Here is a 24,609-nt window from a genome sequence, read left to right as displayed (position 1 = left end):
ATTTAGAACTACCTAAGGTTGCACCAATTCTTCATAAACCCACTGACAGATAAGTCCTTCCTCGTTTTTAAGTAACTTGGTTCTAATTTCAAACTAGTAATTTACTACATCGAGCTGCACCATTAAAACTTAACGAAAGTAGTTACTGAACATTTTAGAGAAACTGCAACTTGTTTACTAAGAAACACCAAACTGTGGTTCTGTCCAACCCAGCCCGACTTTCATGTATTAGCACACATCCGGGTCACACAGTTAGCCTAACATCACCTGGTGTTATTAAACAATCCTTTAAGGTTTTCAGACTTGCAGGCTGTATTTCTGAAACACGAGGTGATAAACAGCATTTTATTGTAAAGAGTTTCAATTACATGTTTTAATGGTAGATGCAAATTTTAATTTCATGGTGCGTATACAATTCATTCATTTCATTTTATTTTCGTATTTCATTCATAATAGCTTCTTTATTGGTTTCACAACACGGGCTCTGTATGTAAAATATGCATTTTTACTGACAGCACCTGAAAGCAACATGTGCCTTTTTGTAAATGCCCGTATTCTTAGTCAGTTTGATGCTTGTGAAGTTAAATGTTTGATTTTTACGGTCAAACTGTAAAATATCACTCATAGATCCTTTTTATGTTGTTGTTGTTGTTGTTGTTGCATCATTATGCTTATTTTGAAGGTGTCGTTCAGAACGCGAACATTTGAAATTTTGGCACATCTGAGTTTCCGTAGCACGGAAGAAGCGTTTCACAAGCAATCATTAGGGCCCCGGCGTGACATTCACTGGGTTGTCGGAGTTGGGGGTTGTGTAAAAGGAGGAATACGACCACCTTGAGCCCGACCAAGCTGTTGTCAGAATGAGAGTACTAAAAGCAGGTCTGTGTTTGTCTAAAACGCATCTTCTGGCACCAGGGAGCGTCACTGTAAAAAAGGTAACCTGACGTGTGTTTAGTTGTACCGCTCTGACACAAGATCTGACACAGGGGTTTGAATATTGATTTTCCTCTGTCTGTGCTGTCTCCACAGGTGCTTATCAATAGCTGTCGGACATGTTCCTCCGGTGTCTTCCCCAACGAAAGGATCCGCAACATCGGGATCTCAGCTCACATCGACTCGGGGAAGACCACCCTGACCGAGCGTGTCCTCTACTACACCGGCAGGATAGCAGAGATTCACGAGGTGAGCGCCGCGGGACGGGCTGTGTCTGTGCATTCATGGAGGCTAACTGGTGTGTAGTCTGTAGTCACGGGCTGTTTTCAATCCCCTGTGGTGTGTAGGTGAAGGGGAAGGATGGCGTTGGAGCCACCATGGACTCCATGGAGCTGGAGAGACAGAGAGGCATCACCATCCAGTCTGCTGCGACTTACACCATGTGGAAGAATCACAACATCAACATCATTGACACCCCAGGTACCAAAAGTTTTACTTGATCTGGGGCCCATGGGGGACAGCCATTTGCTTAGGGCCCCTGTTGATCTCTCTTCATTTTCTGTCACCTCTTGAATGTTTAATAATGGCAAAACATGCCCCAAATCACTATAAAATGATGCAGAAGAGGAAACTCAAATGCAATAACAGTAGAAAAAATTTTACAGGTTACACCTGTGGTTGTGTTCACAGTATATTTCCTTACCCTGACACAGAGAATTTTACCAACTCCAGGATTGTAGCTCAAAACTCAAAGGTCTTGCTAAATCATGTTTACTGAACTGTATTTCTAAATGTCAATGTCCCCTTTGTGTTGTCCAGGTCATGTGGACTTTACCATTGAAGTGGAGCGAGCGCTCCGTGTTCTGGACGGAGCCGTGCTGGTTTTATGTGCCGTGGGAGGGGTCCAGTGTCAGACCATGACCGTGAACAGACAGATGAAACGCTACAACGTCCCCTTCCTCACCTTCATCAACAAGCTAGACCGCATGGGCGCTAACCCCAGCCGAGCCCTGCAGCAGCTGAGGTATAGAATGAAACTGACCTTAATTCATGTAAACAAAAATACTCCCGACCAGTTACAAATCCGTCATGGACGATAATCTAACAGTATTGTTTGTGTGTACTTTATGAAATTGTGTGTATTTTATGAAAAATAATGAGCGATGTGAATATTTCTGGCGGACTGGTGGACACAGTCAGAGGTTTAGCTGCCCGTATCTTTGTCTCACATTTTCTTCAGAACCAAACTGAATCACAATGCTGCTTTTGTGAACATCCCCATCGGCCTGGAGGGGAACGTGCGTGGCATCATTGACCTTGTACAGGAGCAGAGCATATATTTTGAAGGACCATTTGGGTAAGGGATTCCCCTCTAGTTGCTCCACCTTGAACGCAATCAGTTTCTTTATCAGTGTAAATGTATTTTGATCTGCTGTCAAATTGAAAACATAAAAACTTTGAATCACTTCTTTTCCATTTCCCAGTTTTTAGCAGCAAGAATAGTTAGATAGCACAAACGACAGTGGTAGAAAACAACCTGGCCACAGTAGAATTAAAAGACTTGCAAGGTGATAGTGACAAAAATGAGTTGTCACTCCTGCCAGTTTACGAGTGGGAATTTCTATCTCTGATTCACAACTTCTGAGATTCTGTTCCTGAGCAATATGAAACTGATTCAGCAGTTTCTGCCTCCCTGCAGTCAAACTATCCGCTATGATGAGATCCCGGCAGATTTTCGTGCTGAGGCTGCAGACCGGAGGCAGGAACTGGTGGAGTGTGTGGCCAACGCTGACGAAATCTTGGGAGAGATGTTCCTGGAGGAAAAAATTCCTACCAATGATGACCTGAAGGTTTGTGTTTTTCAAGAGAGAGGATGAGTAAAGTGAAATCTCAAGGGTTTCAGGAAATTATTATTAGTCTCTCTCACGGTTAGCATGTAATTATCACTTGGTCTCTTGTCCTTTAACTGTCCCCCAGGCTGCAATCCGCAGGGCCACAGTGCAGCGTCACTTCACCCCAGTGTTGGTGGGCACAGCGCTGAAAAACAAGGGTGTCCAGCCTCTGTTGGACGCTGTCCTAGATTACTTACCAAACCCCACTGAAGTCAAAAACTATGCTATCCTCAATGATGAGTGAGTAGGGTTGTTAATTTGTATACATTGTCTGCTCGTACAGTAACAGGAGATGGAACCAAATCAGTATCAGGTTTTTCTTGAGAACTTTTGTGCACTAATGTCAGTGGGTTTTTCTTCGTGTTAGAGATTCCAGTGAAGCATCAAAGGTTCAAATGGACCCTACAAGAAATGCCGTAAATCCCTTTGTTGGTCTAGCCTTCAAACTGGAGGTGAGAGACAAGATCACTTTTATCTTATGAGTACATCATTACATGTCTACAGTTTTGCTCAGCAGGAAGGTCTGACTCTGTCATGCTTTTTTTTGTTTCCTGTGGTATTTGTCATTAATAGGCTGGGAGGTTTGGTCAGCTGACATATGTGCGTGTGTACCAGGGCTGTCTGAAGAAGGGGGAATACATCTACAACACACGCACAAGCAAAAGGGTCAGAGTTCAGAGGCTTGTTCGTCTCCATGCAGATCAGATGGAGGTGAGAACAAACCAGAGTACGTCAACAGGCTATCAGAGGACACAGTTTTCCATCTGTGGTTTGAAGTTTAAACAGCAGAGAAACATGACTGGTCAAAACAGTTTGGTTCCTCTTTTGGCTCTAGTCAAGTGTGTAGATAACAACCACATCCCCTGTTACACCAGAATAACATGTTTCCATCAGTCTTGCATCATCACAAGACAAGAAACATCAACACCAAGATATGTTTGATATTTATCTAAACGTTTCCATCATTAGAAATAAGACATTTGGATCAACTCAGTTCTGAAATTCAACATCCTGTCCTGTTATTTCCATTGCTCCTTTCTGTCTCTGCTGTTTCAGGATGTGGATGACGTTTATGCTGGAGATATTTGTGCTCTGTTTGGGATTGACTGTGCCAGCGGAGACACTTTTACATCCAAGTCCACCACTAACCTCTCAATGGTGAGTAGCTGTAATGTCACTGAGCAGAAGACCTGTGAAAGAGCAAGAAGTCTGCTCATGTTCTAAGATGTTTTTGGAAACTATTCTTCTTTTCCTTCTTTGCTCCAAGGTACAAAAAGCATCTAGTGTTCATTTGTTACCATCTTGTCCAACAGGAGTCAATTCACATCCCAGAGCCTGTCATTTCCATGTCAATGAAGCCAGTCAACAAGGTAAAAAAAAAATCCTTAAATTTACCCATATGTAAAGTTAAAAATCTAACTCTTGAGTCTAAATAGCATCTATAACTCTTTACTGTCTTGTATCCGGGCAGAATGACCTGGACAAATTCTCCAAAGGTATCAGCCGTTTCACCAGGGAAGATCCAACGTTCAGAGTTCATTTTGACACAGAGAGCAAAGAAACCATCATCTCAGGCATGGGCGAGCTGCACCTGGAAATCTACTCCCAGGTACCTGGTCAGACAGTGTGAAGCTCATGGATGTTCTGCATGTTTAATACAAGATGCCCTGCAGTAATTGAGACTAATTCTGTGATGCTTTGATGAAACAGATCATTTGCAAAGCATTTTCCATATTACATATATGGTAATTGTCAAAACAGTCACGTCTGAAAAACTCTGCTCTGTCCAAATATGACATGGTTCTAAACCTTCCAATGAACAGTTTTAAAAACTTTTTTTTAACCAAAGGATTATTGCTACTGTCTGTCTCCATGCAATAAAAATAAATATTTAGTCTGTGGATTATCATGGTTAGCTGATGGAAATAGTACCTTGCTGCATTTCAAACTGCTCAGCTTGAATGTTTTGGGTGTGAGCTGAGGTTTGTAATCCTCAGGGAAAGGGTTTTTTTTCTCATGTTCAGGGGAATTTCATCTTCATCCTCATCGTCTTTAAACCTGATATCTGACCTGTGTGTTTTTCCACTTTTTGGTTTTGGTATGTTGTTTCAGAGGATGGACAGGGAATACAACTGTCCCTGTGTGATGGGGAAGCCCAAAGTGGCTTTCAGAGAGACGATCACCGGCTCTGTACCGTAAGTCCTGATCTCCTGACACACACACACACACACACTCAATTGGTTAATAGAAATAATATCTTTTATCCGTTTATTTAGGCTAAAATACCCTTAACCAAAGGTACAGAACAAATAAAAAAGATATCATATCACTATGTATGATGGATTGGTATAAACTCCACCTGCAAGCATCAGCTGCTAATCTCCTCATTGTAAGCACATTCATGTTTCCAATGAATGAATGTGAGCATCAAGATTTTATTTCTGTTGAAGTGACAGTGTGATGAATGTCAGCAGTTTAGTTTGTGGTTGGAGGTATTTCACAGTCATGGCAGTGAGGCAGCTGCTCCATCTGCAGCACTTTCACTCCCTCTGCAGGAGACCAGGTGAACAGCAGTTTCCAGTGAATTATTTCCTGCAAATGTAAAATGCAGATGATCAGATTGAAGTGACACATCGGGTGTTAAAACTATTTAGCTTTGCCCATGTTGTAAATGAGCTTCCTTTTCTCTTTCAAAGCCTTGTACATTTGTAAGTTATGGGAGCCATCTTGTTCTACAGTCATTGTCTGAATTAAGAAATAAATTTAAATGTTGAGGGTGATGATGAAAATAATTGTTAGCTGCAGCTCTTTATGTTACCATGTTTCAAGAGTGTTAAAAGTTTATGATAATAAGTGGATACCTGCGACACCATCTCATGCAGCAGTATGTGATAGTCAAACTTCAGCTGGTCGTTCTCAGTTGCCTGCAGCAGACGAGGGAAAAATAAAGCCAGATGTTTGAAAGTGAGTCAAATACAGATGTTATGGGCTCAGTCCTCAGCTGGTGTGCAGCTTTCTTTCTGCCCCAGCCTCCAGACTATACAACAAAATATTTGGTCTGCAAAATCTGCCTTGTTTGCGTGATGACTGAAATGTATTGAGTAGATTGTGGAGAAGCTGCCTCTTCTTTGGTGTACACAGTCTGCGACTGAATGTGGACTGTGCAGTGCACATTAATCATAGATTGTGCCCTTTAAATGGAGAAGAATGATCCAATTTATATATTTATGTTGAAACTTAAATAGTCAGGGATACAACTCTTTGTTATTGCTATGTAAACTTTGGTTTTCAGAAATCAACATTTATGACAAAATCTGTTTCCGTGACTTTTGATTAGCACTGCTTATCAATCGAGGATTCATGAGCAGAACCCGCAACACAAACAACCTACCAGTTGCGTGATGTTGGCGACCTGAGCCATGTTGTACAGAGTGTCTTCAGTGGATTCATTCAGCATGACGAAGCTGGAGGCCACAGTGCCCAGGCGCCAGAAAGGCTCCATGTCAGGGTCTATGTGACCATAGCTGTCTGTTGGTCAGCACATCAGTAATTAGTGAGGACAGTTAGATTGTGCGTATTGATGGTGCCTGATAATGCTACACAGATTAAAGTTTGTAGATTAGCGATGAAAGGCATTTGTGTTGCGTTACTGCAGTTACAGAGGAACACTGAGTTCATTTAAAAACCACAAAACCTAACAATGTTGAAATACAAGAATGCTGCAATTTCAGACAGTAGATGTTTTGCAATAACTGACCTTGTGTGTTTATTAGTAGCAACAGTTTGCAGACTGTCGTTTATTGTACATACCAGGTAAATGGGCTGTCAGCACGCTTTGGCTCGTCTTGTACTGTTGGTACAAGGCCTCTTCTTGAGCTTTAGTGTTGATTTTAAGGAGCTCCTCACATGAGGCCTGGACCTGGGATGAGCGCTGCTGCTCTCCCCTTGGAAACAAAACCTCTGCAGAGCATTTCTCTGTTTTCTGGATGAATTTGAAAAAAGAGGACAGTGGATTAAAGAGAAGCAAAGAGAGGAAGGAAAGGCAGATTTAATAAGAAAGAAGTGGAGGGGAGAATACAGAGAAAAGGTGTAGTCCAGATGTTACCATGGCAGCCAGTGAGTCAATGTTGCACCACACTGCTAATCATACAACCGAATGTGAGCCTCCTTTTATCTGCTGTTTAGTAAATGTTGTCAGACCTGGTCCTACCTGCTCACTCTAAAGCCCCAGATTCTACATCTGTTTACTTTACACTGAAACTCACACCTACAGTTTGCCAGAAGTCCAGAAATTATTAATAACAGGCACATTCGTGAAATCTACTTAATATGTTAGAGGCTGCTCTATTAACTGAATGATTCCTGGCTACAATTAAATCATGTGATGGCCCCAGTCTCAAAGTATGATTTAAATTTTAAAAAAAAGTATCCTACATTGCTAATGAGCTCCTGCACTGAGATGTTCAGCTGATACTTTCTTCCAGAGTTCACCAAATCCTGAAGGGAAAACAAAGCATAATGAGAACTTGTATCCCATCACTCTTCTGTGCTTAGACAAAGTTACATCATTATTAAAGTTGGAGGGTTTGTTCATATTTCAGTAGCGTAGTTCAACTGACCTCTGCGTTCCCACTGTGGACCCTGTGCAGTCCAAACACCCTGTATGGTGAGCCGTAGAGGGTGTTGAGGTAGTGTTGGACCACCTTGGCCGCCCTCTGAGCAGGGTAGTGATTGGGGTTCAGCTCTCCAGTCTCCATCACATCCACCTCAGCCTCTTCTAGTAATACTTTTTGCTGTGGACAGTGAGAAAGGGAATAATGAAGAGAAAGGAGAACATGAGAACAGAAGCTGCTGTAGTGAGCAGGGATGGGTTTCCAGTCCCTGAAGGACTTTGACCCTCAGGTGTCAACTTTTGTCTTTCATCAGTTAATGTGTAGATAAGAAAAGCCTTCAACACAAGGAGAACATCCATCGACCAAAGCTGAAAGGGAAGGAAATATGTACGAGTACAAGGTGAAGAGGTGTACAGCTGAAAAATGTGAATAGTGAATTAAATGAGGGAGTGTGATCTTGCCTGTAACTGGAATGCAGAGACTCCCTGCCGATTATTTGGCAGGTGGAAAGTTTTATCTGTTCGGTGTTCAGAGTCAGCTGCTCCTCATGCTAGTGGAAAGATTACTTCCCACTTCCTATGACAACCAGAGCTCTTTGAGGACTGCCCCTTTTTAAAGAGACAGAGCTCTTTTCTGTTTTTCCATATCAGATTGCAGTGCAAGCAGCTAGACCCCTGAAAATGTCTTCAACGTAACGGATGGATCATTTAAATTATAAAGAAAACTTTCACATGAATTTAAGACTTTATTGAAATTTGGCATACTAGGCGTATACAGGCGTTACGTTATTAGATTTTTTTTTTCTTTTGTTGTAAAATAGGCAAATGTATGAAGTGACATATTTAAAGAGAAATCAATTCAAAACAATAGCTGACTAATACCTGTGTTACTTTTCAAGGCAGCTAACACACCAATAAAATGGCTCAAAGATGTCACCTTGCTTTAACAAGTGGATGTTTTGTTCTATTTCCTGTAGGTTTGAATTCACCCATAAGAAGCAGTCTGGTGGCTCTGGCCAGTACGGTAAAGTTATCGGGGTCCTTGAGCCTCTGGAGCCGGAGCACTACACTAAGCTGGAGTTTGACGACCAGACTGTTGGTACAAATGTCCCAAAGCAGTTTGTACCCGCTGTTGAAAAGGTACGCTCAGACGGTAATTTCCCTCACTTTAATGTAATCACTGTCAGCTTATGTGGTTCTAAAATGTTTTAAAGAGCATAAGAATTTATTTGAACACAAAGCTTGCACTTGAATTTTCCAACTTTTTATTTCTCGCCCCTTGTCTTCTTTGCCTCTTTCTTCGCATCATGATGCAGGGCTTCAGGGACGCCTGTGAGAAGGGACCCCTGAGCGGGCACATGATCTCAGGAGTCAGATTTGTCCTGGAGGATGGAGCACATCACATGGTCGACTCCAATGAGATCTCCTTCATCCGTGCAGGAGAGGGCGCTCTAAAGCAAGGCAAGTGTTATTTGAGGTCTGACCTGATGTTGTTTCAGTTTATTTAACTCTGTTTTCAGTGTACGCTAATGTTGCCTTCGATGTCCTCTCCACAGCTATGGAAAAAGCCAATACGGCCATCCTGGAGCCAATCATGTCTGTGGAAATCGTGGCACCGCAGGAGTTTCAGGGAGTTGTGATTTCTGGTGTAAACCGCCGGCATGGTGTTATCACAGGACAGGACGGGGCTGAGGGATACTTCACTCTGTACGCTGATGTGAGTCCAGTTTGTACATTTTTCACATGAGACATGAATCCACAGTCTTTTAGCTCACAGTGTTTCTTCTGTTATCCTTCACCAACATTTGCAGTTGACTGATTTCAGCCTGTTTCTCCCAACAGATTCCACTAAACAACATGTTTGGCTACGCCACAGAACTACGCTCCTGCACTGAAGTAAGTTCAAACCAAACACACTAAAACTCTGTGGTTTGTTGTAGTCCAGATCGTGTTGAGCATCTAGAGGAGCAAGGGTGTAGGTTTGATTTCAGAAGAGGGGACAGGATAATGAGACACAAGAGTCAGAGCAAAAAAAAAAAGAGGAGAAAGAAAATATGAATGTAATATTGTTTTTTTACTTGTTTTGTGAACACAGTGCTTTACTGCCTTGGATGTTCACTTCTAGCATTGAAGATGAGGTGGATATTGACTGTAATTAAAAGTACAGATAAAATTTTTTTTTTTTTTTTTTTTGGTACCTGGGGGAAAAAGTACACGAATCTGCCTTTTTCCAGCCTTTAGTAATGTCTTCAGTCTTCCTCTAAGCGTGTTTGCACCACCTCCACCAATCAGAGTGAAAAGAAGTAGCCTCTGTGAAATCCCAGGAAATAAAGCGTGTAAATCACTCTGCTTCTCAGAAATCTTATTGCTGGGAGCTTACAGTAGTATGCCAATAATAAAAGTAAACTCAGACGAGTGTATAAACATGTTGATCATCTCCTGGGGATAAAGGCAGCTGTACCATCAGAGGACACTGTTCAGAGAGTTTGAAGTGAGGAAATCAAACTGAAACTGTTAAGGAAGGAAAGTGAGTTCCATAATACATTGCAATTTCAAAATACTAATATTTTCTGTGATTGTTTATTCAGGGAAAAGGCGAGTACACCATGGATTACAGCAGATATCAGCCCTGCCTGCCAGCCACACAAGAAGAACTCATCCACAAATACTTAGAGGCTACAGGACAGCTGCCTGCAAAGAAGAACAAGTGGAAGAGCTGAAAACTGTCTGCTGTTGTACTATTGGACTTTGACATGTCAGCCGTCCTTTCTTTAGACACCTTTTCTGCCCATCATCAACTGAGACTCAACAATAAGGCTTCGACATTTTACTTTTGTTATGTAGTTAAAGATAATTTTCCTACTTAATGATTAACCCCTGTGAAAAACATATTGTATTTATTACTTTGATTTTAGCACAATCTGACCTCTACGCTCTGCAGTCAGCATTTTTTAAGATGGTGGTCGGTAAGGAAAGCTCAGTATTTTGACATGAGCTTATAATGGCTTTTGTACTATGTACAGCATGGTTTTGATGTAATATGGATTGCAGGAAATATACATATTCTTCAATATTCATCATATTCTTTGTTTTTTTGTGCAGATCATTTAGTTCTTAACAAAGTCTTAGAAACAATTAATTAGAGCGAGTCCATTCTCACCTGTCCAAAGATCTGTGTTTCCCCCGCTGTCTCTGGTACCCTGTTGGGATGAGTTGAATTGTCCACCGAAGCAGCTTCGGGTCTGATTGTCACAGTGGGGCTCCCAGTTACCCCTAATAGCACAACCACAAAAACAATGATCCTAAGACCCATTATTATGCTGTAAAACTGGAATGCTAGAGAAAAGGAAAAGGCACTTCTGTGAAAGATTCCAAGCAAGGAAATGACCCTCCTGTCAGTGTGGAGTTATATAACAAGAGGAGGAGGGGAAGCAGAGTGAAGAGACTGTCCAGATCCTGCTGTCTTCCTGGCACAATCTGTTTATTTCTTAACTAAACAAAACGCTCCACTTTATCTGGATCTGTTCTTCATATGCTCTCATGCTACTCTCTGTAGTTGTCAGCCACTAAATGTTTCAACACCCGCACAAGAAGAAGTAATTAGTTTAGGAACATTTACTCCATTAGAGCTGCTGCTCATGAAGCAGGTGTGATTGATATGTGAACTTGATTGGTTGCAGCCTCGCCTGATCCACAGTGTGTTATGGGGAGGAAATCTTTCACTGAGCCAAATTAGACAAAGGGTTTCATTCTTCTCTGCTCTGTCTTAGTTTGTATTTGGTCCATGAAAATCTTAAAAAAATAGAGAGTTTATGAACAGCGTTTTTTAGTTTAGATGAAACAAGTCAGTTTAGAATGGAAAGACATAACTCTCCTTTGTTCATGACCTTGAAAACAGCAGCTGACAAAACAATCTTGCCACAAGTTCAATTACTACAAATGCATCTTGCAGAAAGATTGTTTTGTTGACTCATTGTTCTCCTTGTTTAGCCTGGAGACTTTGGCTGTTGTCTGTCTAATATTTCTGAAATATGTTGGACGTTCCTTCATGTTTTGCAAAGCATCATCTCACAAACTCATTAATTCATAGGCATCATTCTGCCTCTGATAATGTGTTTTTTGTTCTGCTGCTTTGCTTGGCTCCAGTTTAAATCATCATTAGGGTTGCAATTAATTATTTTTTTCATTGTCAATTTAATGTGGCAATGTTTTGTTTTTCTGTCTTTTTACAATTACTATTCCTCAGAGTCTGAAGTTGGGCATTCAAATGTCTTTTTGTGTCCAACCAACAGTCCACAGCCCAGAGATATTCAGTTCACAAGCAGCAAATTCTCACATTGGAGGAAGTAAATTTTTGTCAAAACACTTGATTATTTTTCTGTTGATCAAATTCTGTTGAAAAAATCAATAAATGGAGAAAAAATCTAGTGTCAGGAAAACTTTAATAACAACAACTAACAAATGATTAACAGCAAAAAAAAAATCTTAACATACATATGATTCATCACTTCTGAATCTGATTTGGTTTCAGTTAATGTAACTGAAATCAACAGTAGTAACACTACAAAAACTACATTACTCATAAGAACGATCACTCTTGTAAATAGTGTATATAACATTCTGTAATACACGGTGGATGTACTAAATATAGAAAGCAATTATTGGAAGGAACTTTAACTCTGTATTACAAGCCTTTAAGACACGGAGCACATCTCAGTCAGCTTGTTCTTCTTTCTCTTCTTCTTCATGTGAGGCACCTGTTGGAAAACTGTCTCAGAGACATGATTCTGCTGTTTTTTATGTTCATCACTGTCATTTCCCAGCTGCTCATCTCGAGGCAGATGATCAATAAGCTCGTAGAGGGTGAAGATGCTGAAGCAGATTTCATCATAGGCTGTGTTAGTACCACACTCAAACAGGCAGGCGAAGGCCACAGCAGGTGGTGCTCCAGGTGAGGGAGGCAGCTCCAGATAGGCCAGATCAGAGTAAGCGCTGGGGCCCTCATAGATTACCCAGGGGCCCCGCCAACTGTCTGGATCACGGGGAAATAGGCTGAGGAACACGCCCAGATCCTTACGTGCAGTGGTCCATGTTGGGTGGGAGTATACTACCCAGGTAGGAGTCAGGAAATCTGGAGGGGAAGTGTGACTGGGTGAGAACGGGCTGGTGGAAACTGAAGTGATGTTTGGAGAGGGAGAGTCAGTGTGAATGGGCTGGGTCATGCAAGACGTCCAGTGTCTGGAGCAGTGTATAGGTTGGCGTAAGTGATGGTTAAGACTTTGGCAGAGATGCAACGGGGCAGGGAATCCAACAATGCTACCATGACAACCATTGCGAGGCTCCACCAGCCGCTGCACCAGCTGCCCTTCCTGAAACACAGCTCCATCATCCAGACTGAGGGCCTGCACCCTGTAGCCGAGAGGGCTGCGCGCATTACAATACAACACATTAGTCCCATCCTCTTCGTCCACAGACACCATCTGACACTCCACGCTCTCTGGACCTGGCACCGCCTCCCCGAAACGCCAAGTTCTCCCATGTGTGTCACTGTGAAAGCAGAAGGCATGAGGAGTGGTCTGGCAGAGCTGTCCAAAGCACTCCTTGCACTCGATGTGGTAAGCGTAGGCGGGAATGAGCAGGCGACCTGACTTCAGCTGAATACCGTGGCCCGGGCCGAGAGCAAAAGTGGCCCATTCTGCAAAGAAGGAACAAAAAAGGAAATGCTGATGTTGTTGTCAAAATTCAGTGACACATTCACATGATACAGTCCGTCATTTGTTGTAATTTTGTGTCTCTTTCAGTCTGGGGGTCCCATATAGTCCCATATATATCAAATTATATCTAGATGTAATATCTCAAACAAAAACAAAAATGTTTGTGATATTCAGAATGAATAATGAGAATAGCACAGCAGAGGTCTGTTTTAGTTTGAATTTTCCCTTTATGAATGTCTTTCTATGAATGTTTCTCTGACCTTTTATAGTGTCTCCTATGACCCTCTTGGTGAGGTCGGTGACAGTGGTCCAGGTGTCTCCGTCATCCGTGCTGCAGATGTAGCAGAGTCGGGTCACGTTCTTGCCGGTCACCAGCTGATAGGACTCTGAGGTGTGGCCCAGAACAGCGATGAAGAACAAGAAGAGCGTTCCAGTGAACTCATCGTACACTGGGCACGGGTTCATGGACCGGTGGCCTGTCAGGAAAGCAGTGCCCAGGACACGCATGTCCTCCCACTGGAACAGCAAAAGGACCAAGGGACAGAGATTAGAAAGGAACATATAGTAGATAGCAGTATAACATATACAGTCAAATGATTTAGAAATAATGTGGGGCAAGAAAAAGACAAACAAAAACTAAAGCTACTGAGCAACACTTTGAGGTCTGGTTCACCCAAATTACAAAACACATATTTTCTCATCAACCCCTATCCATGAAATGTTTTTGGTTTCGAAAAAAAAGGTCCCATGCTGGATTTTTGTGAAGATTTCAGCGGCATTTAGTCTGTCTCCTAAAGGTCTGAAGAAACCAAGAATTAACTTACACTTTCGGAGTACAAGTCTTCACTACAGGCTTGAGGCACAGCGAACACCACTGACCTCTACATAGTTTCTGTAGAAAGTGCCTTTCCTCATGACCAGCAGGTGAGCCTGAGAGTCGGACGGGCTGAGTCTCTCCTCACAGAAGGCCAGGAAGGACCTGGAGTGGGACAGGTAGAGCAGTGCCGGGACTCTGTATGTCACTCCATTTGGCTCCTTACGGAAAAGCACCGACCTTGCAGGGAAATAGGGTGACCTCATACTCTGTGGTGTGGGGATATTTCTGCGTAGCTCCAAATCCTCTGAAGAGAAGAATCAATATCAGATCCATTTTTAAGGGAAAGTATGTTACAAGATTGGTTCACAATTTTTCAAGCCCGTCTTAAAACAGTAACCAGGTGTTCATCTGTACATTCAAATAGGTTTGACTGTCACAATGTCACAACACAATTCCCTTTTTTTTTTACTTGCTGCTCAGCAAGGAAAACTGTCTAGGAAACTCAAGGAAATTTCATACTTGAAATACCATGACTCTGGAAGACAGCCATTTGGTTTGTCTAAGCCACACACTGGCTTTTGATAAAGTTTAGAGTTTAAAGTTAACATTTTTCTATAGGAAAATAAATGTGAACTTAGCCACTTACATTGGAATCCTGTTAGGAAAGGACCTCTTTAGTGTCAATATGAACAGGAGAATGGATGTATGTGGATACCTTGTGAACCTACAAAGGGAATTTTGTTATTTTCAGTGGATCTCACTGTACTTACACAGAGTGCAGAGAACAAATGTATTGGAAGATACACAAAGACATGCAGCTAAAACAAGAACAACAAAGCTAAAGATAAGCAAAAAGAAACACATTATGTACAAGTAGATGAGAAAAGATTCACTTATATAAACAACAAATGGACAAAAAAAGCTGTATCTATATAAAGATAAAACTGTTAGAGTAAACTGTTAACAGGTATTACGTGGTTATTACACGCGCCTTTAAAATTTAATTTTAATTTAAGAGATGCTGCGTAAGAATCTGGTTAAAAATGAGAGGCAGCCATCTGAGTCTTTATCTCATTAAACAATCAAAAGTCCTGTTTCAGAGGATGCTAATTCATCTGTAACTAATTTGAATTCTTTTTGCCACCTCAACCATCGCAGCAGTGTTAATGCACTTCTTCTGCCTGATAAAGGAGCCCCTGTTCAAGCTATTAAACATCAGTTCATTAGGATAATACAAGGAAATTTCTTGTTCAGTGTTTCTGTTTGTCGTTGCTTTACATATTCAAGACAATTAAAGCTTCAAATACATTTTAAGCACAATATGTTGAATATGTATCAAACTCCAAAAAAAATGCCACTTACCTCAAACACCAGTCATTACAACTGTAACAAGGCTAAAACACATCTGACAAGACTGTAAACTGACGAAAAGTCTGGTTTTGAATAGACCATGAACTGTCAAATAACCTGCTGACAAATTTACACTCACATGTTTTAGCAACTTCAGCATCACAGCTCATCAGCACATTTTCATCTGCTTCATTAGAGGAACTTCTCACTGTAACAGCATTATGAAACGAAAACTGCACCTAATGCACAGGTTATGAGCAGAAAAAGGTAAATGGCTGCAGGATACTTACATTCACAATGCTCTGTGAGACCTGCTGCTGCTTTGTGAGGATATACTGTACGTGTCAGCACTCGAATGTTGGGTTGACAGCGTAGTGTGTTTTTGTGTGCCTGTGTGTAGTTAGTTTGTGTGTGCTTTCAGGAGAGGTTCTGAAAGCCAAGGCCGGTTCTCTCTGTCTCCTATTCAGTGCAGCATGCATGTATGGCACGCTGTTCACTGACCCAGAAATGGACCACACTCATCAGATCTACAGCTTTGGATGAATCAGCGGCGAGCAGCCATTGTGGAAATGCAGGCCGGGTGGGGGACACGCTGAACAGTGATTTGATGAGCTGCCTACTCTTTGTCCTCTGCAGTTTTCTTTTTCATTTTTCTGCAGTATGTGTTGGAACCAATACTTCAGTGCTTTCAGTATAAAGCACGCTACTAGGTTACTGCAACTGGCTTGTATTTCACTTTTGATTTGTTCAAATACTGTTTATATATTCTATTAATATATTGTATTATAAGATATACATTACATTTTATGGGACCACTTTCTTATGAGGTGCCATTTATAAAAGGTTTAAAAGCTGGAATTAATGGCCAAAAACAAAACAAAAAAAAATACTACAGTTATAAGCGGTTCATTTTGGGTTGCCAGGTAGCCATGACATTTTTAGCTCTATAATTCATTAGGTAAATCTCTCCAACGGACTGTGTGAAAAAACATCAAAATTCTGTTTTCAGCTTTGCAAATGTGAATATTTTCTGGTTTCTACAGTCTTTTACAAGGGTACACTAAGTATGTTGGGGTTTTAGACTGTTCATTAAGCAAAACAAGACAGCTGAAGACCTCACCTCAGGTTTTGGGAAATCGGAAGTGACATTTTTCTCTGACTTATTATTGACCAAAGAACTAATCCATTAATCAGGGAAATAATCAGCTGATTAACTGATTATAAAATATAATAATTACTTGCTGCCTTGAAAAGCTTATTAACATTTGCAGACTTGTTATCAAGAACCCAAGATTTATTGTCAATTTTAATTGCAGGTGATTGACTAACTTTTGCTCATTAGAAACTGCAAAACTTGTGACCCTTTATTGATGTTACACTAACAGTAAACCTACTGACAAAAACAAAACAAAACAAACAAAAAACAACTCTTTAACATGCTATGCATTGAGCTCTCTACATACTGCATATATATTACGTATCATGCGTACACTAAGCGTATACCCTGAACTTTCCCTCCGGGCAGCACATTGCTACAACCTTGTACAAAAAAACAACAACCATTATGAGTTAAGAAATTTAAGAATATACATATTAGAATATAGAGTGTAACTGCTGAAACAGTGAAAAAAAAATCAACCATTACTCACGGGAAAAAGAAACAAAATTTTAAAGTCGCCTAAGACCACTGCCTGTCAAGCTCTACTCAGGGCACAGTCTACCGTTCAGTTATGACATAATCAAACGGCGACTCAGCCCCACATGGCAGCCTGTTGAAGTGTTGACTGCACTCGCTAAGGTAGTGTAATTATCTGGTCCTGAGGATATCAACCGTGTCGCCGCACTGTTATAGATTATATTTAATTTGCACACTAACAACTACATGTTTGTTATCGCAGCCAAACCTTCAGCTGAACATGAAGTTGTAGATTAGCTTTTAGGCTAACGAGTTAGCAGAGCCAGAGCTAAGACTTAATGTGTTTCATTTGTTTCCTTCTTCTTTTTAAAATACTAATTCTGGCTGCTTGGTATTTAAAACGTGACCTAATTTAAAGGTCCTCCCTTTGTATGTGAATTAATTCCCATTAAAAGGCACCGAAAACCGTCAGAAAACCACTTATTAAAGCCCTTTCATTTCACACTGATAAACAGTTTAACCACTTCTTTTTTAAAGTAAAGATATTCATTTTACTTTCACAGAGAGCTAAGAAACCAGCAGATACTGACTTTAGGAAAGATGGAAGCAGTAACGCTCCTTGTTAACCTACATCTTTTAGGGTCACCATGGCCAGGCAGTGGTCGGAGGGCCACTCCACATCCATCCTGTGTGTTGGAGCCTCTCTGGGCCCTGAGGGTCTCCTGGCATCAGGCTCTGAGGGTGGAGAGGTGACGGTTTGGAGCCAAGAAGGAACCATCATAGGCAGACTCACCCTTCCTGGTGAAGAGGACAGCACAAGTGTTGTGTTTTCACCTGTAGCTCCGGGCCAGCTGTATGTGTCACATGGAGACACAGTGAGTCTACTCGACCCCAGGAACCTGAAGGGCCCTGTGGAGCAGTTTCACGGTGCAGGGGAGGAGGAGATCAATGCTTTGGCACTGAATGAGACAGGTTCAGCTCTGGCGGTGGCTGATGACTCTGGGGCTGTGCGGGTACTGGAGCTTCCTGGGGGAAAAGTGTGCAGGACTCTTTGCAGACACACTAACATCTGCTCGTCTGTGGCCTTCAGGCCTCACAGACCCAACAACCTACTGTCTGCTGGACTGGACATGCAGGTGAGAGAGAGGAGATCTAAGAGTTTCTCACTTTGTATGTCATCCACTTCTGCACCGTGGCTACATTTGATGACACTTTTCTCCTAATTTGTTTTGTTTCTTCAGGTGATGCTGTGGGGTCTGCAGAAGACTCGCCCGCTTTGGATGCTGAACCTCCAGGACATTTCAGAGGATGAAGACGACCACCAGCAGCGTCCTGGTCAGCTTTTCAACCCGCCACTGGCTCACTGTCTTTCTGTGGCGAGTTGTGGAAACATTTTGGGCTGTGCAGCAGAGGACGGGCGGGTGCATCTGATGCGGATCGGCTCTGGCTCTAAACTGGAACAGCAAGGAGCCGTCAAAGCCCACAGTCAGGGAGCCTCACAAGCCCACTTTGTTAGTTTCCTTTCCCACCCATACTGGCTCGTCACTGGGGGGAACGACGGTCAGGTTGCCCTGTGGGACCTCAGTAAGCACCCAGTGGTGGCTCCAGAGGGAAAAGCCAAGCAGAGAGTGACAGCAGCCCAACGAAGGAAGGGTAAGAGCAAGACAAAGAGGAAAGAACAGTCCCAGGATAAAGCAAAAACCCCAACGAAGGCTGAAACAGAGAAAGAAGAAGCTGAAGTGGAGGATGAAGCAGCATCAGCAGCAGCTGCTGCTGAAGAGGACGTGACAGAGGACAAGTCCGGGCCCAAACTGAGCATCAGTCACGGGGACAAGGTGAACTGGCTGTGCCCTGCTGTGCTGAAAGGAGAACACTGTGTGGTAGTAGCTGATCAGAGCTGCAGTCTGACTGTCTACCCTCTGCCTCACTTATAGAGTCATGTACTTCACAACACGTTCTTTAATCTTTCATTTTGGTCATAACAGTACATTAGTTTTGGTTTTAATGCATTTTTTGAAATTCTTCAGAGACTACAATCCCATGCTTGTTGCTGTAACTGGCAGCACTGTTTTTACTGATTTCTGGGGATGTATTCAAAAATGATCCCTAAGGATAAAATTAGCTCCTAACTGGCTCAATTAGTGCAGTGCCTGTTCCACATGAAAATGTAGTCAACATAATCACAGTCTGTCTGCCGCTGCACGTAATGAGCCTCATCGTGTCAGCTTTGGAAAAACAGAACAATAATGAAAAGCATATTTTGGTGGCAGCCAAGTTACTTAAGGAGTCAATTAGCTTACTAACAAACTGAAACAATCTATTAACACAGGATTGTGCAGCTCTTCACAGCTGTGACAGTGGAGCTATGTGTAATATCATCTTGTGAAGTTGGGATCTTTTTCTCCTTGCTTAAACTTTGAACTGAGGACAGAAACCAAATATAACCGTGAGCGGTCTGAACAGTGCAACACCAAGTACTATAAAGTAGATCTTTATGGCAGCAATCGAATCTCCCAAAAATGTGATTTATATGAGTTTTCACATAATAGTTAAACTAAATGTGTAATTTTTTTTCAGGTTTGACTTGATGTAAACCTCACTCTTTGGATTTGGCTTAATGAGGGTTTAGTGTGTGTGTGTGTCTGTGTGGTCCTATAAAAATGTCTTCCTTTGAAATATATTTTGCTGTCTTGACACTTGATTCATTACATTTTTACAAACATTTCAAGTTTGTTTGTGAAACTACCACATTAGAAAAAAGAAATCTGCATTTCATGTCTGAGCCTGCTGAGTCTTTATAGAGTAAAAACACGCAGCTCAATCCAAAGACGTTTCAAAACAGTTTACAACACAGATTACACAGCCGCAATTCTCAATTGCTTGAGGTCCTGTGGTCTGTCATATGATCCCCTCTGGGGATCAGTGGTGCTGTTTTTAAAACGAATGTAAAGCAGCATCTTGTGAACTGACTCCCTGCTAATCCCTGTGTAACTGTGTTACAGGGGAACTGAGACTTTTTGCTGTACATGTTAATGATTCACTACAGACTGAATGTGTTATACATGTTTAACCGCTTTAAGTTCCCTAAGTTTGGTCTGCGACTGTATTTCTGCTGAAAACAAAATCTCCTGTTGCATCCTCGTCAGGCATCCAAAACTTAACATTGCAAGTTTTTTTTTTTTTTTTTTTTTTCAAACAAGCCAGACAACTACAAACAAAACATGTCATTCTCATATGACTACAATAAATTCATACATTCAATGCAAATGCACTGTATTCACACAATACTTCCACACAAGTCATTTTTCTGCAAACAAGCAAAACACTTTTCTATAAGAATACCAGAAAAACAAAAGGCACAACGCTGACTGCCCAAGTTAACGAATAAATGCAATTCATGCTTATCTGTTCATAGGACAGCCTGCAGGTCAGAGTAGCTGAGACACATTTAAAATGAACACAGTGAAATAACCTATGATACTTTTTCTTTAAATTGCAATTATAAACAACAAAAGTTTCCCAAATTTTAAGCAACATATTTTCTTATCCAAATGAAGCACTTCAAAGAGGATGTTCACAGTCAGAATCCCACTGAAGAAGCACGTGATCATTTCTCAGCACTGCAGAGCAACCTGACAAACAGCTAAGAGCTTTCACAGTCTCTGGTGTTTTTCCTCACTGAATATGTCTCAAACATTCTCCAACTTTTAATGTCATTTTATGTTTTACACTGACAGTCAGAACAGATACTCCTGTCAAACAGATCCTCCACTGAAATGCATTTGCCAACCCTCCATTGATTACTGAGGTGACAGTGGACGTTGAGCTGATCTGATCCAAGGTCGTTTGATGATGTTGATCGCTCATTTTACAGTTTAGCCAGGCTCTTCTCCAGGCTCTCGATGTCTGCGCTCCCCTCTTCACCCTTGCTACCGCGGGCGCTGCACTCCAGGAACTCCACCTTCACAGGCAGCTGGCTGAACTCAAAGTCCTTGCCTTTCTTCCCCAGATACAGACTGCCGCCCACAGAGCCATCCTGAGAGCTGAGGGCCGCTGAGCGAGTCACTCGCAAGGTGTTCCTGTGAGAAGGCGAGACAGCGTGGAGGCATGTTTATTTGCTTAATATCCAATAAATCTACAAGGTTAGTGTAAACTCTCAGTTAACTACTCAGTCTGTGCAAACAGTCCTGCAGAGCTTTGTCAAGTCTTAGAAACAAACATTAATGATTTCATCAGTAGCCTGTTACAAACTGAAGGCGTGGTCTTCAGAAGACATTGGTATTTAACCAGGGAGGAAGGGTCTCATGAAATGACACTACTGAGTTGCATCATGGGAAGTGAAGGATCAGGTGTTTATAGCTGGACCCATTTTAATGATATACAGGCCTCTGCTTCATGGGGGAAAAAAACAATACTAAAATCACTGGAATACTTCTTAAAACTAAAAATAACAACCAATACTTAAGAACTCCCATTTATGACAGTTGCATAGCATGAAGAATAAAGGGAGCAGAACAGCTCTCCTGAATAAAGCATAATCTGTATTTATGTGACACTTATGGACAAAGTCCTAAAGTAATAACTCTGACCTATCAACACACTGATAACACATACAGAATAATCACAGTTATAACAGCTCAAATATTAACAATTTAACAAGACTAAATTACAACAATACAATGTGGGGCAGTTGTAAATCACACTTAAAGTTATCTAAAATAAAAATGTAATGAATTTAGAGCGTGGCAAAAACGAATGTAAATTATACCTGAACTGTGCTGATTCAAAAGTACATTTAATTTACTATTTCCTATAAAACAGACAAGTAACAATGATTTTCACTTACAGTTCCTTTTCCAGCTGCTGTTGAATCAGTTTAGCTGATTTTGCCATGGCGATATCTATAAAACGAAGACATCAGCACATAAATAAGTAAATGAGCAGTTTTAGGTGAAGGCTGAGGTGACTGAAATGAAAGTTACTTTGACGATAGAAGAGCCTTTTCACCTTGTTTGTTGCATGCCACCAGGAGAGCTGGAGCATTTCTGCAGATCACAGTATCTGTCAGTAAGATGTACAGGAACTCTGCCACATCTCTCACTTCCTTCTGGAAGATAGCGCTGTCCACGACAAACACGATTGCTCTGAAGATATGGGCGACAATAAAAAATATGTATATGTTAGAGCTGCAGCAGTTAATCAACAGAGACAGAAAACTAATCAGCAGCTAGTTCTCAAATATAAGACTATGATGCATTTCCATGTCTTACATTAAGTATTATCAAATTTTGGACTACACCATGGGCTCCAGGAAACTGTGACAAATATTTTTCACTGTTTTCTGAAGTTTCATAGACCACACAATTATAAACAATCAGCAGATCAATTGATGATGAAAATCATGTTTCATTCCCAATATATACATATCTGTCACTTAACTTCATCAGTAGTAGTAGACAGTATTGTACATCTGTTCATTCAGTCAGGTTCTCCTGATCTCACCTGGCTGCAGACTTGAATTTCTCCAGATACTGAGCACGAAGACTGTCATGTCCTGGCAGGTCTATCAGAGTCCAGGTTGTGCCCTGAGTACAAAAAGGAGAGATGACAACTGCAAACCACGCTCATCATGGAAAGATAATAAACAATCGTTAACAAACGCAGACTCACCCTGTCATTTCTGGCTTTGTACGGAGCACTGCTGTCAGTGATGGAGGTCTGCGTCCGCTTGAACTTTCCTGACAGCAGCTGACGAAACATGAAATGCACAGTCATCTTCAAAGCACGTTAACCACGCGTGGGGCTCACACCGGCTGAGCGTCCTGTGACAGGCAACGTGGCGATTTAGCTTTGGTTTGCATCCACTCACCCGGCTGAAGAGAAGCGTTTTCCCGGAGTCACACAGTCCCACCAGCAGCACAGCGCTCCGGACAGTTTTACTGCTGAGAAAGTACTTCAGAAAGACTGAAAAGAGAAAGCAGGGAGGTTAGTCGCTGGCTTGTCCCTCGACTTATCAAGAACTAATTATTGTCGATATATGAAACATATGTTTTGAGTTTGAATGACTTCCGTGATTAAAAAAAAAAAAAAAAAACTGCAACTGACAGCTGTTTGGTTTAGCTTAGCAGTTAGCTTCCTAATTCAGCTACTGGCTTTGAAGCACTCATTCATTTATAATACAAACCGTAGAGTTTAAATGTCAGCGCTTAATTCCCTGCGTAACATCTCAAACCCGGTATCCAACAAGCAGTTACTTCAGAGCTAACTCTACTAAGCTAAGCGCATTAGGCCTAGCCTGCTAAGCTAATGTTAGCATGCTAACTTGAGCACTAACGGGCACTTCTTACCACAGGTGATGATAACAACCGCCAAAGCGACGACAGCTCCGATCAGAAAGGCTGGGTCTTGGTCCTCCAGTTGCTGACGAAGGGATTCAATGTAAGGCTCAAACGGGTTTTCTGCCATTTCCACGTCTGCTTTTTCTCCCATGTTGCCCCCGGTGCTGTCCGCCTCCATCTGCCTGTGAAAGGGAACCTGAGAGTGCGGAGCAGTGTTGCCAGATTTGACGGACAAAAAGAAGCCCAACCCCTCGCACAAGTAGCCCAATTTTTAATTTTCTATACCAGTATCATTCAGTGGTTTTTTTTTTCACAAAGTTTTTGGAAAATGTTCCATTACACGTTAAAAGTCTTGACTTTTACTGTTACAAGAAACAGAGCGTATAATGTTACCACCGTTCCAGTTAGTTGCACTGTGGGCTACAACTTGACCTGTTTTTAGCCTTTATTTTTTTACATTTTGGAAATTTTAGCACAAAGAATTCCCTTTCAGCAGTTCCCTTTTAATATGTACAACTGACAACTATCACTGGAATACTCTGATACCGAAACAACTTAAAAACTTTAGCCAAAATGTCTTTTTCTGGCACTTCTAAGTGAACTCATAGACGTTTATCTGCGATGGACATCACTGATAATGATATCCTTGGAAAGTGTAAATCACAGGGAATCCAAAAATATGTGCACCGTGTCTAAGTTATGATTCTGATTTTTGACAAAAAATGCTGCAATCTGGCTCTAAGTGTTTTAAAGTAGCCTGCCTTAATTGCTTCCATGAGCTGTGCATAATCACCACTTGCAGCTGCTGCAGCTGTTGATGTTGCTGATAATCAGCCAAACTGCAATCACTAACTTCCTGTTGTTTTTATATCGCCTGCATGCCCCTGTCCCCTTCACCCCAACACAGTATATTCACCTCACCTCACCTCACCTCACCTATCTTTCTCTGCACCTCCCAAACAGTTTAAAATCCTCTGGAATATAATCTAACTTTTCGTTGGCGGAAACCGCCCTAATGGTACAAAACGTAGCCCCATTTATTGAAAACTCGACCAGTTAAGTTTTTACCCACCCAAATAAGAAGGAGTGGGCCAATTTGACGGAAAATCTCCCAATCTGGCAACACTGACTGGGACACGTCTTCCTCTTTCTAAACTCTGTACAGAGAGTAGAGTGTCAGCAGGGGGCGGTGCCGACTAGGACATGTCCAGTTTGATCCCACTGTGGTTTCTAAGCTGATGAAAATAATGGCTTGATGTTAGTTTTAATTCCCTCCTTTGGTCTTCAGTCATATGTATATGGAAATCGCTTTTTGCT

The 24,609-nt window shown here is 41.6% G+C and overlaps 5 protein-coding genes across 6 annotated transcripts; 2 read left to right on the top strand and 3 right to left on the bottom strand.

The window, feature by feature from the left end:
* Window positions 1–743: 743 nt before the first annotated feature.
* Window positions 744–10,514, top strand: gfm1 (G elongation factor, mitochondrial 1). The gene is made up of 18 exons (XM_041046753.1): window positions 744–935; window positions 1,030–1,182; window positions 1,281–1,413; window positions 1,753–1,957; window positions 2,174–2,290; window positions 2,633–2,783; window positions 2,911–3,065; window positions 3,193–3,277; window positions 3,399–3,536; window positions 3,882–3,983; window positions 4,139–4,195; window positions 4,297–4,434; window positions 4,938–5,020; window positions 8,415–8,577; window positions 8,754–8,898; window positions 8,994–9,154; window positions 9,280–9,333; window positions 10,026–10,514. The coding sequence occupies exons 1-18, from the start codon at window positions 861–863 to the stop codon at window positions 10,155–10,157; spliced, it is 2,247 nt and encodes a 748-aa protein (XP_040902687.1). The 5' UTR covers window positions 744–860; the 3' UTR covers window positions 10,158–10,514.
* lxn (latexin) lies at window positions 5,080–10,836 on the bottom strand. 2 transcript variants are annotated; one of them, XM_041046754.1, is made up of 7 exons: window positions 10,598–10,836; window positions 7,445–7,618; window positions 7,260–7,322; window positions 6,636–6,807; window positions 6,217–6,353; window positions 5,687–5,749; window positions 5,080–5,417 (listed from the first exon to the last, which is right to left on the bottom strand). In XM_041046754.1, exons 1-7 carry the CDS (start codon window positions 10,748–10,750, stop codon window positions 5,301–5,303), a joined length of 879 nt encoding a protein of 292 aa, XP_040902688.1. In that variant the 5' UTR covers window positions 10,751–10,836; the 3' UTR covers window positions 5,080–5,300. The 2 variants fall into 2 exon arrangements, with proteins under 2 accessions (XP_040902688.1, XP_040902690.1); XM_041046756.1 differs by lacking the exon at window positions 10,598–10,836 and adding an exon at window positions 7,900–8,028.
* Window positions 10,837–11,950: 1,114 nt separating this feature from the next.
* Window positions 11,951–15,372, bottom strand: neu4 (sialidase 4). Its single transcript, XM_041046506.1, has 5 exons — window positions 15,331–15,372; window positions 14,615–14,692; window positions 14,031–14,272; window positions 13,412–13,667; window positions 11,951–13,132 (listed from the first exon to the last, which is right to left on the bottom strand). Exons 3-5 carry the CDS (start codon window positions 14,229–14,231, stop codon window positions 12,132–12,134), a joined length of 1,458 nt encoding a protein of 485 aa, XP_040902440.1. The 5' UTR covers window positions 14,232–14,272; window positions 14,615–14,692; window positions 15,331–15,372; the 3' UTR covers window positions 11,951–12,131.
* Window positions 15,373–17,062: 1,690 nt separating this feature from the next.
* Window positions 17,063–19,220, top strand: wdr53 (WD repeat domain 53). The gene is made up of 3 exons (XM_041046214.1): window positions 17,063–17,116; window positions 17,595–18,090; window positions 18,196–19,220. The coding sequence occupies exons 2-3, from the start codon at window positions 17,602–17,604 to the stop codon at window positions 18,886–18,888; spliced, it is 1,182 nt and encodes a 393-aa protein (XP_040902148.1). The 5' UTR covers window positions 17,063–17,116; window positions 17,595–17,601; the 3' UTR covers window positions 18,889–19,220.
* Window positions 19,221–20,067: 847 nt separating this feature from the next.
* srprb (SRP receptor subunit beta) lies at window positions 20,068–23,497 on the bottom strand. The gene is made up of 7 exons (XM_041046215.1): window positions 23,302–23,497; window positions 22,824–22,918; window positions 22,625–22,702; window positions 22,457–22,539; window positions 21,962–22,098; window positions 21,801–21,855; window positions 20,068–21,033 (listed from the first exon to the last, which is right to left on the bottom strand). Exons 1-7 carry the CDS (start codon window positions 23,468–23,470, stop codon window positions 20,823–20,825), a joined length of 828 nt encoding a protein of 275 aa, XP_040902149.1. The 5' UTR covers window positions 23,471–23,497; the 3' UTR covers window positions 20,068–20,822.
* Window positions 23,498–24,609: the final 1,112 nt, after the last annotated feature.

The sequence above is a fragment of the Toxotes jaculatrix genome, chromosome 9 (assembly GCF_017976425.1).
Source record: "Toxotes jaculatrix isolate fToxJac2 chromosome 9, fToxJac2.pri, whole genome shotgun sequence".
In the NCBI taxonomy this organism is placed as follows: Eukaryota; Metazoa; Chordata; class Actinopteri; family Toxotidae; genus Toxotes; species Toxotes jaculatrix.
Note: the sequence above shows the minus strand (reverse complement) of the source record. Positions and strands in the feature narration are given on the sequence as shown.